The 19,232-nt window shown below is 40.1% G+C and overlaps 2 protein-coding genes across 3 annotated transcripts; one reads left to right on the top strand and one right to left on the bottom strand.

Moving 5' to 3' along the window:
• The first annotated feature begins 362 nt into the window (after positions 1-362).
• Positions 363-4,092, top strand: LOC134021400 (rab GDP dissociation inhibitor beta-like). The gene is made up of 11 exons (XM_062462184.1): positions 363-589; positions 863-970; positions 1,068-1,167; positions 1,288-1,422; positions 1,514-1,712; positions 1,809-1,940; positions 2,026-2,125; positions 2,607-2,778; positions 2,892-3,036; positions 3,198-3,252; positions 3,444-4,092. Exons 1-11 carry the CDS (start codon positions 545-547, stop codon positions 3,597-3,599), a joined length of 1,347 nt encoding a protein of 448 aa, XP_062318168.1. The 5' UTR covers positions 363-544; the 3' UTR covers positions 3,600-4,092.
• tasor2 (transcription activation suppressor family member 2) lies at positions 3,922-18,925 on the bottom strand. Of its 2 annotated transcripts, none has more exons than XM_062462182.1 (22): positions 18,464-18,925; positions 18,004-18,152; positions 17,794-17,889; positions 17,622-17,694; positions 16,361-16,452; positions 16,139-16,276; positions 15,840-15,970; positions 15,661-15,677; positions 15,452-15,551; positions 14,710-14,804; positions 14,499-14,602; positions 13,971-14,043; positions 13,748-13,819; positions 11,620-13,626; positions 10,161-10,923; positions 9,661-10,048; positions 5,715-9,551; positions 5,502-5,627; positions 4,976-5,129; positions 4,781-4,886; positions 4,503-4,684; positions 3,922-4,390 (listed from the first exon to the last, which is right to left on the bottom strand). In XM_062462182.1, exons 1-22 carry the CDS (start codon positions 18,477-18,479, stop codon positions 4,290-4,292), a joined length of 8,820 nt encoding a protein of 2,939 aa, XP_062318166.1. In that variant the 5' UTR covers positions 18,480-18,925; the 3' UTR covers positions 3,922-4,289. The 2 variants fall into 2 exon arrangements, with proteins under 2 accessions (XP_062318166.1, XP_062318167.1); XM_062462183.1 differs by having other exon boundaries at positions 10,161-10,476; positions 18,464-18,921.
• Positions 18,926-19,232: the final 307 nt, after the last annotated feature.

Here is a 19,232-nt window from a genome sequence, read left to right as displayed (position 1 = left end):
TGCGCAACGCAACAGGTTAATTCTATATTGGCCTACTAGTATTTATATTACTAGCCTATATATAAATATAAGATGGCAATTAATGTACTTTTGTAAGTTCTCCATGCAAATAACCGCAAATTAAGGTTTTCAGTTTCCATCCATCATTTGCCAAATAAAGACTGTCTTATACTTAATATAATTTAAAAGTCAAATTAAACATGGAAAATTTGGAGTTGGAGTAAAATTGTTAAGAACAATTTTCGCTAAAAAAGAAAAGAAGATAAAGAATGGCTAGGTGTTGTAATGAGTGACAAGAAGATCCACCTGTGGCATTGCTTGACAACCCAACATGCCAGCCAATAACGTCAGGCCATGGCGATGAATCCGGCTGAGCTACTTTGACAGCTAGCTGGCAACTTTTGGTTAGCTAGAAAGTTGCTAGCTTACTACTTGTCTGTACATATATATATACTAGAGACACGTGAGATAGGTACATTTCACTGATCACTAACGCAATTATTTCAGGAAGACAGGTATACTTTAGCAATCTTCACTCTACAACATGAATGAGGAATATGATGTAATCGTTCTCGGAACCGGCTTAACGGTGAGTAGCTAGCTAGCTACGTCACGTCAGCAAGCTACCTGTTAGTGCTGAAAGAGCTCAAATAGCAAATTAGCTAGCAGTTTCAGTGCAGTAATGCTGGTTTTAATTATCATTTTGTTCAGCCAGAGGGCTCAACAAGCTTCAGGGCATTCACTAGCTGAGTGATTTTCATTTGTCAAACATAAGTGCAGTTAGACGAAGCAACATGGTTAATCATTTAGAAAACTTAGAAACATATGAGATATGTCATATGAGATGGTTTCTCTTTTTAAGGAATGCATCCTCTCAGGCATCATGTCAGTGAAAGGAAAGAAGGTTCTGCACATGGACCGAAACCCCTACTATGGAGCAGAGAGTGCATCTATCACTCCATTGGAGGATGTAAGGATCATACACCATCCATCTGTGATCCAAGGAGAAGGAAAATAAATTAGCTGTGTTTAAAATGTATAATCATATTCTGACTCTTCTTTCCAAGCTATACAAGCGTTTCAGTCTTCCAGGAAGCCCCCCAGAGTCGATGGGAAGAGGACGAGACTGGAGTGTGGATCTTATCCCAAAGTTCCTAATGGCAAATGGTAATATGATTTTTTATGATATATCTTAACATTTGCAGCTTTAGTACTGGTGCATCTAAGGCTTAAAAAACGGTCAAGTTTGTGCATTTGTTGTAGCCTGTTTTTCTATAATTTACTCAGGTCAGCTGGTGCGGATGTTGCTGATCACTCAAGTGACACGTTATTTGGACTTTAAGGTGATCGAGGGTAGCTTTGTCTACAAGAAGGGCAGTATTTACAAAGTACCTGCCTCTGAAACAGAGGCTCTGGCTTCCAGTGAGTGTTATTGGTTTATTTGACTGAAGTTTTACAAATGCTTCCTATCATTAGATCATTAATGCATCTTTTATGTTTTATACACTCTCAGGTTTGATGGGACTGTTTGAAAAGAGGCGGTTCAGAAAGTTTGTGATCTTTGTTGCCAACTATAACGTGAATGATCCTAAGACAATGGAGGGTGTAGACCCTAACAAGTCAACCATGCGTGATGTGTACAAGAAGTTTGATCTTGGACAGGATGTCATCGACTTCACTGGACATGCTCTTGCTTTGTACAGAACAGATGAGTGAGTCACTTTGAAATTGAGCAAAACATACATACAACAAAATACATGCATATTCGATTAGAGATCATGTAATTATTGAATATGTGTGTCTCACAGCTATTTGGATAAGCCATGTATAGACACAATCAACAGGATCAAGCTCTACACAGAGTCTTTGGCTAGATATGGCAAGAGTCCCTACTTGTACCCTCTGTATGGTCTGGGGGAACTGCCACAAGGTTTTGCCAGGTGATATACTTGTTCCTTCCCATTATTATGACCCCATACTTGAGTTCCCACCTGTTTCTGACATGATCAGTTTCAATCTCTCTAGGCTAAGCGCCATCTATGGGGGGACGTACATGCTGAACAAGCCTATAGAGGAGATTGTGATGGAGAATGGAAAGGTTGTGGGGGTCAAGTCAGAGGGAGAGGTAAGGTCACACAGATGGAGAAACTGCTGGTGACATCCATAAATGGTTGATTTTGAGAATGTTCATGCAAATTCTAAAATGTAAAAGCTAGGGGTGTAACGATACACTCAGCTCCCGATACAATACGTATCACGATACAATGCGTATCACGATATTTCGGGTTTTTTAAATATTTTTTTTAACGAAATTCAATTAACAGATTTATTTCCTAAACATTAAACATTTTCAATAATTTTCTTTGTTGTACATACTATTTAGTGAACTCAGTTCAAGGGATTTCTGTGAATGCAATGAATGCACGCATGACGCAGGTGCAGAGTAGGTTGCGTGCTGGTAGCTCAACCAATAGGATCAAATGGACTTCATATTGTACAAATATTGCCATAACTCTACAATACATATTGTTAAATTTTTGTATTGCGATATATTGTTCCATGATATATTGTTCCACCCCTAGTAAAAGCACATTTCTGTGATTTAGATTGCACGCTGTAAGCAGCTCATCTGTGACCCCAGTTACATCATGGACAGAGTAAGCAAAATTGGCCAGGTGATCCGGGTCATCTGTATCATGAGCCATCCCATCAAGAATACTGGTGATGCAAATTCTTGTCAAATAATCATCCCTCAAAACCAGGTCAACAGGAAGCATGGTGAGCTATACAAAAGTCTTAACATAACTCCCCTTCAGTGGAAAACAATTTACCTTTACATTGACTGGTGGATATTGATTTTGAATATTGAAGTATTTCTAATCTTTTCACAGACATATATGTGTGCATGATCTCATATGCCCACAATGTGGCAGCACAGGGCAAATATGTGGCCATTATCAGCACCACAGTGGAGACCAACGACCCAGAAAAGGAGATCAAACCAGCTATGGATCTACTGGAGCCTGTAGAACAAAAGTATGCCATCCAGACCATTTTATCAACCCTGTATGGTGGTTTCCCTGGGATACCTAGCCAATAGAGGATATATTTGTCAAAGAAAAATTGTAGAAGGTAATCAATCATTCTTATTGCCGTACTTTGATGTGACTTGCACCTAACAAACCTTCTGTGTTTAGATTTGTGAGCATCAGTGATCAATATGAACCAACTGACATGGGAACAGACAGCCAGGTAAGTAACATGATCATCCGTGGTGGTTTATAGCATAATACAGTTCTTTAAAATATATTTTATTTATACTGGAACATTAAAGTTTTGTAGATGAAAATCTATATACACTACATTAAATATGTGTAACCTTTCAAGTGTAACCTCTTGCAATAGTGATGCATGACCTTACTCTTGACTTTCTGTGAATGCAGATTTTTGTGTCCCGTACATATGATGCAACAACCCACTTTGAGACCACCTGTGATGACATCAAGGATATTTATAAGCGCATGACAGGCACAGACTTTGATTTTGCAGAGATGGAACGCAAGAAGAATGATGTGTTTGGAGATGCAGTTGATGAGTAAACAAGAATAACACAATCAAGTTAATTAATTTATGTAGGCCTATTATGTTCAGTATGAAATGTATTGATCGATCCTTCAGTATTTAAGAAAGTTGCACTCAGGTCAAGATGGCAGCATGTTTAAATTTGTTGACAGCTTGAAATGTATTACCTCTTAACTATTGACAACTATTGTCATTAACAAATGTGAATGTCATCTTAAGCTGCCAAATAATTGATTTGTTTGGGTGGTTGTAGACTTTCCTGGAAGTGAACATGTTTTTAACTAGAGAAGTGCATATAGATTTGATGTAGGATGTACTGAGCCATAAACATGACATGTAAAAACTTAAAAAGTAGTTTATTTGTAAGAAGCTCTGTTGGCCCAATTTGGAGGTTTCCAGTTGGGCAAAGAAAGTACCATCATAAAGTAATGTTTTAACTATAAAAATCAGCATTTTTTCCAAATATACAGATTGAAATACACTATGCATTGTCTGCTATGTAAAACCACACAAAATAAATATCTCCATTATATACAAGAAGCCATCATTTCTTAAATGGCACAAAAAGTACAAAAGTCACGTGACATGGGGTGTCATTTAAAATACAAATCTTCCCTAAAAATTGATCAAGACTTTGTAATTTTTGGTGGAAATCATGCAATCAGGCATTTGATTTCACCCCCTGTGCACCCAACTTGTTCATGTTTTTATGAAATGGTGCATGAGTCAGTCTGTGAAATCAGCAGGAAAGAGTTTATATTCATTGTTAAGATGCCATGTTTAGCAAATGCATTGTCTGCCGTTGTGTCTGAAAAACAAAACAATCAGAATAATTCAGATTTGACCAAATTCTGTCAAAACAAAGATCAATGGGGTTGTAGATAAGACTAAATTATAGAAAAGAAAGATATATTTCTCACCAGTTATGAAAACAGGAAAACGGGCTGATATATTCTGAACTTGCAGGCGAACTAAACACTGGAGGTAGCTGGGGCGCTCTTTTGAAATGACATCACACTCATGGTAAGGCAATACCTCCACCATTCCAGTTTCCTGGCAGAAGTCCATGTATAGCTTCTTTTCTTGTGCCTCAGCACTTGACCTGCAGATGGAGCAATCACTCTGGAAATTAGCTCTATGTAGTTGAATGGAGGACTGGGAGTTATACAAGTGTCTAAATTCTCAAGTATAAGCCTACCGTGCATGCTCTCTTAGCAAACGGCTGTCTCTGTAGTGTAACATCCATTTCCACTTTCCCTTCTTACTCATCTCCTCTAAGAAATGTGCCATTTTTTTCATGTTGCCTGAAAATAAGGTGACCCAAAATCACAAATAGGTAACATTCAATTTGATAAACTGGTCAGAATGATAATAGTCAGACCCATATCCTTACAAAGATTGAGGACCTCCAGCGCTGTTCCTTCAAACACTACAAATCCACCTTTGCTGAACAGTTCCTGATGGGTGAGGTTGACAATGTCATCTGGTCGGTCAATACCAGCAAACAATACACCAGGTGACTTCTTCAGCTCCAGTAAGTGAGGGACCTGGGGGACAACACATTAAGTCTGTCATTACATTTAACCCTTGTGTTATCTTCGGGTCATTCTGACCCATCAGTCATTGTGACCCACCGTCGTATTGCAACAACTTTACCGCATACAAAAACAAAGTGAAGCATTTTCTTTTAACCGTTGGGCTGTCTCAGACCCCCCACATTGCAAAGGTTAAAAGAAAATTATTTTTATTTGTTTTTGTATTGGGTAAAATTGGGTTAACACAACGATGGTTCGTTATGAACCTTTGGGTCATGTGACCCGAAGGCAGCACAAGGGTTAATGATGAGCCTTCAAAATAAAAGCTAATGCAATTGTTGGGTTTCACCTTAACTACTGCATTAACATTATCTGCTGCCATACCTCACAAATGTGATCAGCAATATCTTCATTTCTTATGATGATGATTAAAGGTGATGAGGGAACATCCTCATTAAGGAAGAACTGAGGTGGTCCTACTTCACAGTGGCCCTCTGACTCCAATAGCTCCTGTAAGGTGAAAAGGAGTGTAAATGTCCACAACCCATGTTATTGTACTTTCAAAACACGGTATACTATGATGATTTTTACTCTAACCTTGGTCTCTCTGAAGAAGGTATCTGTTGATGTCACCAGCATAAAGAACCTGAACTTGATCTTACAGGACTGTCTAACGACAGAATTCAGTTTGTCATGCAGGCTGTCATACAGATCTCTTTTCATCTGGCCACAGAAGTCTGTGTTGTTGCAAGGTCTGGTATTGGATGGATTTATGTCTTCTACATGCTTCTCTGGTTTGGATGGGAGTTTTTTGCCAGCACAAACATCATCCATCATGGCACTGTATAACCTGGCACATTCCACAGCCATGTCCAAGACCTTGGAATGTGCTGCTTCATCACCGTTTGCACAGTATAATTTCTGAAGATGCAAAGAGGTTTCTCCATCTGTTGTGTCAGCCATACCACACCTTTCAGGCATTGCCACTTTAATCTTTTGTCTCATAAGTGATGGAAGTGCCTCCCAATGCTCCTCTGGGCTATCCACATCTTTCAGGCTAGAGAAGCACACAGTCACAGGGCTGCCACCGGAAGAACATTCCTTGTTTGACTCGTGGTGCCTCAAGCTACTGCCGTAACTAGTAGCCTTGTCATGGCAGTCACTCGTCCTTTGGCCTTTCAGTATCTGGTTCATTTTTTCTGAGAAGATAAGACACTCTTTGTCCATAGAGGATTGGGTGAGATCAGGTGGAGTCCACTTCTCAGCTAATTCTACCAGAGAACAATTAGAGCCCTTAATGTTTGTATTTATAATTGTTCTGGTGTGCATGTTTATTGAGGGACTCACAATCGGTTTGTCATTGGTGACCCTGTTTTCACTGTGATCCAAAGCTGCAACTAAGGATGACTTTCTCATGTTGTAATTGTCATCATTCTCATCAAGCCAACTTTTGACTAGCGTCCTTCTCTCTTCAGCATGGCAATACTGGTACCAGTCCTTTTGTGATGTATTCATGTCTGTTTTTACTAATTTTGTGGAGGATGAACTGGCTCTGCTGGAACGCAAAACCTCATCATATTCCTGTTTGTCCCATTCTTGATACTGAGAAGAGGATTTTCTGTCTACAGATTTTGCTTGACTGAAGTTTAATTTCCGAACAATGTGTTGCTCTTTGGATAGCCATTCTGCCTCTTGGGTGAATTCAGTTTCATCTTGAACTCCCTCAGTTTCATCCATTTCCTCTGAGACTCCAGTGGAGATGTCACTCTGTATTCTCATATCAGTAGCTAATTGTGTACTAGTACTGATAACAGTAGTGTTTGGGTAGGCAGGTTCTGCACTGAAGACATCTGGAGTCAGAGTGTAGTCAATTTGTTCAATGACAAAGTTTTCTGCTCTGCTCTCCTCACTCTTAGAGGGTTTTACAGCCATCACTGGTCGCTGGCTGCTTGGGCGGGGTTCATTAGATTTGTGAGTTTGAGGGTAATAAGACTTTGAGGTTCCTTCTGTGGAAAGACTGTGCTCTTTTTCCAGTGGGATTACACATGTATTGGTTTTGTCTGAATGGCATTTAGTAAATCCTTTTTTGTCAATTGTTTTGTTAAGATGGGGTTGAAGGTTTAATGGTTTGGCAAGATTGGGAGTTGGGTTAATGGAGAAGGATTTGATAGGGGCTTGTTCTGAAGAAAGGTGGTTTTCTAGATCATTGGGTTTGTTAAGGCTGTCTCTAGGTTTATGCAGCTCTTTCTCCACAAGGTGGGGAATTCCAGAAGTAAGTTCATTCAAATCTTCTTTCTCTAGAGCAAGACCATGGAGGTTACAAATGCTGTTACTGTTAGAATTTGTCAACTGAACAATATTCACAGTCTGACTGTCCTCAGAAGCTGTGTGATCCGATGGTAATTCATCTTGTGTCGGTGTTGAGCTTCTTCTTATGCCTGAGTTTGGGTGTTTGATAAATGCATGTAGTGTTGATGGAGTTAAGACACTCAAACTCCCAAGCCAAGGGCTGGCATCGTAGGGCATTTCATCCACAGTTGGAGTTTGGCATCTCTTGTCAGGTCTTTCCTTTGCAACCATTTGGTGGTTGTTGTAAAACACTTCATCTGCAACCAAATTGGTTTCAAAACCCTCTGTCTGTGGGGTGTACTCACTTGAAAAACAATCTCCAATTAGTGGTATTTCTACCCGATGTCTCCCAATTTCATCCATCTCTTTTGATGAATGTGATACCTTTGTTTCCAAGAATTCAATGTACTTTCCATTCATTGGAGTTTTGATATGACCTTGCACAGGGTTTGATGGGTCATCTTGTAGATGTAAAACTTCAGAGTGTGAGATATCCATACAAGAGTCCTCTGAAGTCTCTGGTTCTGAGACATCCATATTCGATTCCAATCCAACCACCGGTTCTGGAATATCCATCGATGAATCAACATTGACCTCTTTATTTGTGACATCTGCAATGGAATCTACTTCATACTGTAGTATTATCTTATCTTGCACAGCCCTGCACGTCTCATTTTGTGGATGTGAGACCTTGGAGTGTGCGATGTCCTTTCTTGAATCTACTACATCATTGTCTGTAATACCCTTCATGGAATTCTCTACTCCTATCAGTGGTATTTCTATCTGGCCATGCACTGCATCTTCAGAATGCTGGAGCCCTTGCTGACTTTGAGCTGCGTTAGTATCAAACATTCCCTCACTCTGTACTAACATGTTTTCCTGATCTCTACAATTACTATTTCCATAATTAAAAGCAAACTCGTTAACTTGACCAACGGTTTCTCCACAAAGCGAATTCAAATGGCCGCCTGTGACTGGCTTTGACCCACATATTAAAAGGTTGTTCCTACCAAAGGCGGTAGCAGTCTCATTAATAGGTAGAACACCTCTAAATTTAGCCCCATCAAGAATCTCTGATGGAACTTTGGCTACAAGTACATCATCACTATGTTCCATTGGTAGTACATCACCTATGGCCCCATTACCAGCCTGCACTAATGAACTTCCTTTACAATGCACGTGCAGTGACTTATCTTTTGAATCAGTTCCGCATTGAACTGCAAATGGTGACTCAAACGCTAACTCCTTATATACCACTGGTGGTACAGTAGGTATACGATCAATTCCATCACCCACTTCAGCAGTTTTTTCTCTAGAAGTGTTCTTTTCATATAGCTCAGGAAGAAAATCCTCTCTGTGATCACTGCCATTGCAGACCAGTGGTCGGGCCTCTGCTTTTGAAACAATTCTATTCTGCATTTCAATTTCAAACTCATCTTTAGAAACTATTCCATCAGGCACTGGTTGATAAGCTTGACCATTTGAAACATTTTCCTCATGCACAATGAGAGCCTTATCAATGGAATCCTTCCCGACATGCAAACCTGGTTGTGGTTTAGAACTCAAATTTACTTCATAATCAGGCCCCATTTCCTTTTTTGTAGGTGTATCCACATCCATAAGTGATGGGTCATCATCTGCCCAATCATTCTCTTTAAGAGCTTGTTTTTGCATGTCCTCAAAGTGACCTCCATCTCTGGATTTATACACCTCAGTTTGGGCATCATCGCAACTCTCCTCCACTTCTGTGCAAGCCATTGTTTTGGAGGAATTGTGACTTTCAGCTTGCACCATTGTAACTTGAGATAAGTTCTGTTCTCCATCACAATTCCTCTCTGACTCTCGAGAGTTACATATGTCGTCGCCCTCTAAAATCTTCTCAACTCTGTTGGTCTCTGGCATGTCCTCAAGATGAATGCACATAGTTCCTTTTGTGTCACATGACATACTGCATAATCCACCATGTTCTGAAGATTTTAAATCAGTATCTTCTACAATGACATCCTTTTTTAAGGGAATTTTGCTTCTTTCGGCATCATCTGAATGGCATTCTTTGTCTTGTCCATCCACAATTTCACTGCAACTCTGGAATTAGAAACAATACAAGATAAAAACTTACAGCTAACACAAAAACCGTATCATGGGGGCTAGAGACAAAACTTTAACAGTTTTGTAATATGCGTTTTCTGCTTACTGGTAAATTGTTTCCATCTTTACTGTCTTTGAAAGCCATAGGCAAGCCCTCTCTGCTGTCGTTTCCATCCACCACTTCAGTGTTTTTCGTTGAAAGGTCCAATACCTTAAGAGGTTCTTTTGGAGCCCCTTTACTAAGGTCCAAAAGCTCAGAATCTGACGTCCTGCAACAGACTCCTAACTCAGAAGAACTGGTTTTGATCTTAGAGGAAACATCGTCTGAAACAGTTCCATGAACCGTTTCAGCACAACTTCTTTCTACGCAATATGCATGACTTTGGTCTATGTGAAAGAACCTAGAAGTTGACTTGCTGTAAAACAGACCAATCCACATGTGGATGATGAGTTGGATCTGCTCATTAGTGTCCTTAATGTTGAAATCCCAGGCACTATAATAAATGGTGATAAGAGGCAGAGAGAAAAATGCAGTCAACCAACAAGTCATGCATTACAACGGTCAAATGCTTTGTATTTTCTACACCAGAATTTTAAGGTACATACCCATGAAGGGCTCTTATGACTGTTTTATCCTTCAGGTCATTAGTAAACTTGCTGTCAAGACTGAAGTCATAGTTTTCCTTCCACCGCCTTGTCACTTGAATAGAGCCATCTTTTTCAGTAAAACTACGTGAGCGCCGGAGCTTTCTCCTGCGCAACAAGCTTTTGTTGAGGTTTTGTTGAGACTTGTTAAGTTCATCTCTGGTGTTATCCTGACGTAAGAACGCAAATAGTGCTTGAGTTCCATCACCATAGATATCCTTGCGATGTTGCTGGAGTCCCTCGGTACTGGAAAGAGCAGGGACTTGGAGGAAAGCACCTGACAAACCCAATAGAGAGGAGGATGGGGGCAATGAGTAAGAATGCTCTGTAGAAATTAAGACAACCCCCTCCTGTCTTCCCTTGACACCTTTTGGCAGCAGGGACTCGGCAGGGAGACAAGGTTTAGCAGCGGAAGGTCTTAGCATATCATGAAGAAGTGACTGTGGCTTAGGAGAACTAGCACTGTATGTCTCCAAACTTGGACCAAGCTTGCGCTCAAGCAATGGGTCTGGCAGTGGCAAGACTTTGTCATTACTGCCACAGAGGGCCAAATCAGCAAGTAATGTCAGGGCGTCTGTGGGCGGGTCTGCACTATTTACCACCTCCTGCAGACAATGGCCCTTACTGACTGAATAACTCCTAGAAACTGGTGGTAGTTCTGGAGATTTAGTTTTTTCTAGTCTTTCACTGGCAAAAGAGGCTGGAGTGTGAAAATGCAACCACCCTGTAGAGACAAAACAGAACAAAGACAAGAGACATTGCATGTAAAATAGTTGCACAAAGACGAAAAGTACTTGTGGCACAATACAGTTTTGAAGCAGACCCCAATGCACATGTAAGCATTTATCGGATTGCCTGGAAGTAAAATTTTATATTTGTTTTCTGTAGATACTACTTAATTCAGCCTAAGCCAGCGAAACAAAGCAGGTATAGAAGTGCAGGCAAAACATGAGACACGTTAAAGCACACATTCTTGTTGTTGCATCTATCAGGAGTGTTGCAGAAGTTGAAGAAGCAGCAGTATATGGCTGTACCATAGGAGGAGTTCCCGCCCTCCTCCGCCATACTACCCATTAGGAGTTAAAACAATAAGAGCCCACAAAGCTTTTCTGAAGGGCCAGGATTACATTAAGAAGCATCAGCATCCTTCTTCAACACTCCCAGTAAGTGCAAAAAACAAGATACACTTTGAAGCAAAGAATTATGGAATGCCCTTTAAAACAAGCATCAGCATTGTGCTTGCAGTTGAGAAGGAGAAAGATAAGGAATCAGGGATATATTTGATCTTCTTTCCCAAATTGATCATCCACAACTGCAATGACCACACACTTGAAATGAATTTCATGGTTAACAGACAGTTTCAGTTGAGGGAACATGCAAATCATAAATATAAATATAGTTACAACTTGTAAAGGCTTACATTTTTTCCTGATTGTCTCAGTGGACACACCCCGCTTCTGAAGGGGTCTCATTCGTCCCATTGTAGGGGAAGTTGGGAAAGAGCTAGGTGAAGGCTGAGGCATTTTGTCTGACTTTCCTTTAGGTGTAGTCTGATCCACTTTTCTTAGAGAGCCTTTTTTCAACGGAGAATCACTTTTTGGAGTTTTCTGTGTATCATCCCTTAACGCCTTGGGCGCCAAACCTAATGCCCTTGCCAAGTCTGGGTCTAAAGGCTGTGTCTGAGTGACTTCAGCAGTACCCACATCCAGGGTGACTTTGTCCAACTCACTCATATTTACATTTTCCAAAGTTTCTGTGCCTTTGTCAATCTTGCTCTTTTTTGGCAAAGGTTCTGTTGTCAACGATGTTGAATCCTGATTTTGGACAACAGGACGAGGGGGTTTCCCTTTGCCCCCTCTTGACAGAACTTTCTTTAACTTGCTGAAGGATAATGCAACAAATTCCCGCTTTTTTGGATCTTTGGAAAGAAAAGCAGGGGGTTCTATGACAAGTGAAGTTGTGCAGTTGACCTGTGTCAGGTTGACCTTGGATGAATTGTCCTTAGCATCTGAATTTCTATTAAGTAAATCAGTACCATCATTAAGCGCTTTCTTCTCAGAGTGTACCACACTGCAGTCCGAATTTGGGGAATTCTGTTCTCCATCCGTAGTCTCTGTGATTGATCTCTTTCTCCTTATCTCCATAGCAGAGCTAGAGCTATTCACCTGTACCAAAGCTTCAACCATCGTTTCACCAATACATTTTACATGAAGTTTCCGTCTCCTCCTATCTCCCAGTGAATGTGTATCCTTAGAAACATCTTCTGAACCATGCGGAACAAAGATTCTTCCACATTTGGTTGTGATAGCCTTTAAGTCCCACCGTTCTGTTTTCCTTTTCAGCGGATGGGAAAGCACAACATTCTCTTCCGTTTCTGGTTCTTTGTATTGAACTGTCTGTGCTGAAGACCTTAACACCCTTTTAGTTAATTTTCCATCTTGATTTCCTTGACCCTTACGGCGTCGCCTTGGAAGTTTCCTCCAGTCAACTTTCAATTGTGGGGTGGTCTCTGGGAGTTCAGAAAGGGTTTTTTTCTTTGCAAATTCTCCATTAGAGGAATTGTTATGCTCCACTTGTAATTTGTTATTTGGAAAGCTACAGACCTGGAGTTCTAACTGACCAGTCCTGGAGTTTGCCGATGCAGCATTCTGCATGTCACATTTGTCCTCCTCAGGAAAAACAGGGACAGTTCTTTGAGCTGAGGTAACGCTAACCACCAATCCTGTAGAGATGTCATCAGATGTTAGTGAAGCTGAGGCCTCTGTTACCTCAGTGAGACGGTCTGCTGTTAAACATACTGCGGTGGCTGGTTCATGCAAGTCCTTGGCTAATACTGCAAGCTGGGAGAGCGTGGATTGTTCAGACACCACTGAATGCATGTCTTTCCTTATATTTTCTAGGCCTGTATCACTTGCGTCTCTACACATCTGTGTGTAAGCATAGGCAGGGAACTCTCCACCTGACTGTCCCTCTGTGCCACAACTCACTGGAGTTCTAGGGCCTCCCTCTGGAGAAGACAGACAGTAGTAAACATCGTCATCTTGCTCATCTCCTCGCTCCTCTCGTCCAGCTGCCAAAAGCTCTGTGGCCTTGGAAACAGACAGCTGAAAGGGGTCTGGCCGGTTCAAGTATGACTGAAGGCGTTGACATGCCTTGTCTGTCCACACCGGGGAGGAGTACAAATATTTGAGAGCGTCCGGAACATCATACTGATCTGGAAAGAAACTGGCCTCCCTGGATGGACTGACTTCCAGCCCTGGGTGAATAAGAGCAGCATAACTCTGAATATGTTGCTCCATGACTTCACACAACTCGTCCTTTTGATCCAGGAGACACTTATCCACCTCTGTCTCAGCATAGCTCAAGGCTGGCAAGACCAGAAGGACTTCTGGTGAAAGGCAGGGCTTTGTCTGACAGATCTTGGTGTCTGTGACAAAAAAAAAGAAAGAAGTGTTAACCAAAAACATTTAACAACAAATTTCAAAGCATACAATTCATAGGAATTTCTCTATCCAAGTAAATACACAGAATCATAACCTTTCGATTACCTCTTTGTATAGCTCTAGAGTCTGGGAACACAAACATTCCTTGCAGTACTTCTGGAGTATTGGACCCAGCGTCTTAAAATATAAAATAATAGTAATTTCAATGCAATTAACCTTGACTGTATATGAGAAATACTGTATGCACATTTTGCAAGCAACTCGTTTTAATGTCACCATGTTACTACTTTCATTCTCCCTAGTATGATATACTGCATTTATGTTTTACCTTCATAGGTGAGGAACTGGGAGGAATGTAACAGTATAAGAAAACCACCGTCGTTCAGTTGTACTGTGAGAGCCTGTAGATGGTAAAAAGAACATTTAGTAAAATGTAGTTTCTGTACAGTATTTTATTATTTATGATTCAACTTGTGCTGACCATACTGCACTGAGGGTTGGATGCGTTTCTGCATACACTTTGCCAACATTTTGACTACTACACACTTAATAATATTAAATGTATGGTAGGAATAATTCAAACCAAACAACAAAGTGGTGACAAACCCACCAAACATTGTTTTTATTGCTTGAAGTGTATGTATGTTTTCCGAGTAATGTGGCAGGCCCCAGAGATCCAGAGCCTTCCAATGTTTTGAATGACATATACACATGTGATCCAGATCAAGACTGGATAATGTGATCTAACCTGATTTCAGAATCCTTTTTCATCTTTTAAACAACCCATTTTCAAGATTTAATCCAATACGAAATCAGATTACTTCTGAACAACTTGGCCCTGGTCTAGGATGCATACCAGGTCTTTAACCTTGAGCTCCAGTGTGAGCAGAGAAAGAGAGGAGTCTTCAGCCTCAGAGGGAACCAACTGGTACAGACTGCAGCACATACCATCCAAAGAAACTGCAAGACAAAACAAAAAAGATTTTCCTTTTGCACTGTTAAGAGAACAACATATGTTGAAATGTCCTTCTCATGGCGTCAAGTGAAAAGTTTTAACATGCCCACACCTTCACCAGTAAAACAGGTTTCAAACACAGCCTTTGGTAGAAACAGCTTCAGATCCACCATGGAAATGGCTCTGCTAGCTTCCATAACTGTTGGCCTGGAATTCAACAATTTGACAAAATCATGGGCGGAAATCCCAGGGGACACACGACCCCCCCAATCCTGAGAACATTTTGATTTGTTTCCCCAACATATTGCTGTAAACATAACTACGTCATTTCAGTATTAATAATATGCAATGAATGCATTTGTGCTGATTGTAGACACCTAATAAGCATTTTTAAGTTTAACTAGGTGCTACAGCACAACCCCCCCCCCCCCCCCCCCTTACTGCTCTTAACCCTTGTGTCCTTGTGTTATCTTCGGGTCATTCTGACCCATCAGTCATTGTGACCCACCGTCGTATTGCGACAACTTTACCGCATACAAAAACAAAGTGAAGCATTTTCTTTTAACCGTTGGGCTGTCTCAGACCCCCCACATTGCAAAGGTTAAAAGAAAATTATTTGTATTTGTTTTTGTATTGGGTAAAATTGGGTAAACACAACGATGGTTCATTATGAACCTTTGGGTCATGTGACCCGAAGGCAGCACGAGGGTTAATAAAATGTAATTGTGCCCTTCAAGTTGATATCAGTTTTTCACCCTGGAAAGAATAATCATGAAAATATGAAATTTGAATGGTGCCAAGTTCTTCCTGTACAACAAGTTGTAAAGACAGTGAAACGTTAATAACAAACTTACAGTTTTGCTGGTATTAAGGCCCCAGTGCTGGACTTCAAACCCACATGATAGACCTTGGACCTAATTTGTAGCTGACCCTTCCATGGGTAGTAGTTGAATACTGTTAAAACGAGTCACACATTAACATTAATAAACTATTACTACGGTATTTCAAGGTTTGGTTCTACCTGTAAATGGTTAGAAAAAAAATTACTGAATGAAATGCTCACCTGCTTTCCCCTCCTCACTAGAAAATAGAGACAACAACGCATTTTAAATAACACTGATATTTCCCCGCGCATAGCCACAATTGTTTAATGTTAAGGAATGGTATAGGTCTTTATTTTCTTCAATCCCATTTTCTGTAGAACCTTCAACATTGCAATTTTGGACAATGTTTTTACCGTACCTTTTCTCTTGAGGTTCTACGGTGGTTGCTTTGCTATCCCCGTAGGAGAAAGATACAACAGCAAATGGGCAGGCATGGCTGGGAGACCGGGCTGTTGCGTTTCCACCATCCAGAAGCTCATACATGTAATACTGCAAGGCCAACACAATCATGCTCACCCTACAGTACACACTAATCATCATGGACGCTTGTCTGTGTTGTTAACATGTGATTTGAATCATGAACACGACAGTCTGTGGGAACATGGTAGATTGAACAAAGCAATATTAAGTATTGAAGGAGCAAGCACTCAGACTCACCTGGCTTCGCTCAAATGCCAGGAAGGAACTGGTGTTAGCAGACACATTATCAAGCTGCTCTGACGCATGGCAGTCATATCCCACAGTTGGAGAAGTGAAGTTCTGAGTATAGTTCTCTGGTACCTTATTGATTCTGCCCTGTCATGTGAGAAAGAGTAAATTAAATGTGCCCAAGCAGTAATTACATTTCTTTGTTGTAGATTTCAGTCACTATTTCAATACCTTGGTCAGCCTAATTATGGCAATGTAGCCAGATTTTCCCTGGTACCAGCGGTTGAGGTCCAGGCAATCTGAATACTTGGATACGTACACACCTGAGTTGACAAAAAAAACAATTCCATGAGTGGACGCTTCCTCCTAGCTACTTGGTGATACAGTGGGTGGGTGTAATTCAACAGAAACAGTTTTCCTAATAAACTGCTCACAAGGTCTGTGGATTATCTTGAGTATTGATCATTTTATGCTTTTGAATTAATATTATACTTATTTCTATTTTTGTGTGTTTTCTTTTTCTTTTCATATATAATAAGTGAAGTAAAGTTTACTGTTCAGTACATTGATTATTCATTTTGGATAGTAAAGTTTACTGTTTAATATTCTGCTGCCTTTACATATCTTTGATTAACTTTATCTTTTGCAATGATCCCTCAAATGTTATCAAAGATGGCATATCTTGTTCATAATGTGTATATATATACACACACATTATGTTAAGAATATCAATTCTTTACTCCCTAATATTGGTATTGGCCTCAAAGATCCAGTGTCAGTTGGGCTCTAAAGTCTGCAGAATTGGGTGTTGAGAAAGAACCGGAAAAACTTGTTGCTGCACATTCAAGTATGACAAGTCATTGCCCTTCTTATGATTTTTTCACAAAAACGTAATACTTAACTAAACATAAAGACTTCTCACAAGGACTTTGGCCTTAATGTATTACACCACAACACAGTTCTCAATCTGGGCCTGGACTTTGACCAAAAGTAGACATACACCTAGTTGCCACCCGGCGCTTTCTCACCTGTTGTAGTCGGTCAACATTTACCTTACAAGTACACACCAAGATTATTAAAGCTGTGGACATTATTAAAAATACTTTGACAAGGTTTTCATTAAAATTCAAGCTCAAACCACCACCCAAACCAATGTATTCCAAGCTATGGATATTTATAATGAGACTGATCCTGATCAAAGTGCTACTGTATAAGGAACCACTCTTTATACATAGGCACATGTTTGGTAAGCAAACACTAAAGAGTAATGATTCAATGTGCAGTCAGACAATGGTCCTTCCACTTTCTCTTTGCACATAAATCTGAAACACTTTAAGTTTCACTTTCAAAAGTAAAGGGACATTTATCACGAAGCATGCATGCACCAACATTCCTTACAATTGGTAAGTAATAATTTTTTTAACTCATCTACCAACTGAAACATGAAGTGGTTTAGCCACCCGTTTTATTGATCTTAAAATGCATCACCTACCCTTAGAAGGATCTCCAAGTGTTGAGCAAGTGCTGTGTCCAGTTACAACACCAACTTCTGCCAATGTAATAGCCTTCCAACAAAAGATCATACAATTAAATCTGAAACAATGGTTTAGGATACTCTGTGATAACAGTCACATGCTGTAATGTAGTTTTATTTGTCTACATACCATGGTCTTATCCTCAAACAGCAAGAAGCCAAAAGACTCCTCCAGTTCCTCTTCTGAGTACCCCATGTTTCTTCTCTTTGTGCGAAAGGCCTCATACTGTCAAAAGGGACAGTAACTATTCATTATCGCTTTATTCTAAATGTTGTATCAATTGATTGAAGATCACTAACAAAAGGAACCCTGGAATATATTCGATTATTTCATACTAACCCGTTTCTGCAGTGTGGTATTCTTTACCAAGAAGGCAGATGTGTATCTAAAAGACTGCTGTGACTCCTCATAAATGTAGGACTTTTGCAGTGGAGGCAAAATATTCTTGTCAAATACCTCCGAACCTGCGACCACAGGTTCCAAAAAACCTATTGGTAGAGGCGAAAAAGATCAGTGTTTTAGAGTCCCCAACTGGCTTTTCTCAAGCAACTAAACAAGTTTAGACCAAACGTTTTGTTTGAAAATATATGCTTGTTCCCCAGTAGATTCAGATTTTGGTCTACGTAGGGTAGTTTCAAGTCTGAATTTCATAGCGCGTTGTGTGACGATAGATTCAAATAGGCTACATAGAGTATGGCACAAGTATGGTTCAAATAGGATAATGCTTAGCCTGTGAAATCTAGACGATACCAATACAAAATACGAAATTAACCCTAACCTAACACTTTTCTTTCGTCACCTTTCTCAATTTCCATGGTTGAAAACGTATACAATCAGATGTTTTCCTCTTGATTGTAGATTTTTTAAAGCGAGGGCTTCCATGAAACATCCAAATTCTTTAGTCTTGACGATTCCAGGGTAAATGAGCTCAGAATATTCCAGTCCAAGTCACTACACAACAGGTAGTCAGAAGCAACCAGGAAGTGGCCTAAACCAGTTGGTAAAAAATAAGACAAACGTTTGCCATTATAAACTACAGAAAAAAACGGACATTAGTTTGTTTAACCATTTTAAACCAAAACAACTGCATAAACAATCCCTAATTATAGTCTAGTCAAATGTTTGATGCAACTTCTCGCATGGAGTCAGAAAAAGAAACAGAAACTTTGTTCGTCTCGCTTCCATTTTGAGACTAGTTCAGTAACCTATACGCATGTTAGGCAACCGTCAGACGTAAGCAAAAAAAGTTTGAACAAAGACTGGGCTATAGGTTTTGTTAAAGGCTATAACTGTAAATTGTCCGGTTTAAAAGCAAATAGATTGATATGGTTGGCTAAATTCTTTTTAAAATGTGAGCCAAATCAATTAGTTAGGACTACGGTCTCTCATAAAGAAGCTGATAGGCTAAAGAAAGCAACCCTGACATAGCCTACCCGACATGCAACCTGGCAACCTTGTAGCCTACATCTGCTAACCGGATTCTACAAGCATTTATGAGAGATGAAAGTAACAAAGATTAATTTATCAAAATTGAGGTAATGTTTAAGTGCATGTGAATTGAAAATGGA

Source organism: Osmerus eperlanus, chromosome 5 (assembly GCF_963692335.1).
Source record: "Osmerus eperlanus chromosome 5, fOsmEpe2.1, whole genome shotgun sequence".
NCBI lineage: Eukaryota > Metazoa > Chordata > Actinopteri > Osmeriformes > Osmeridae > Osmerus > Osmerus eperlanus.
The sequence above is the reverse complement of the archived record's forward strand: the minus strand, read 5'-3'. Positions and strand labels throughout refer to the sequence as shown.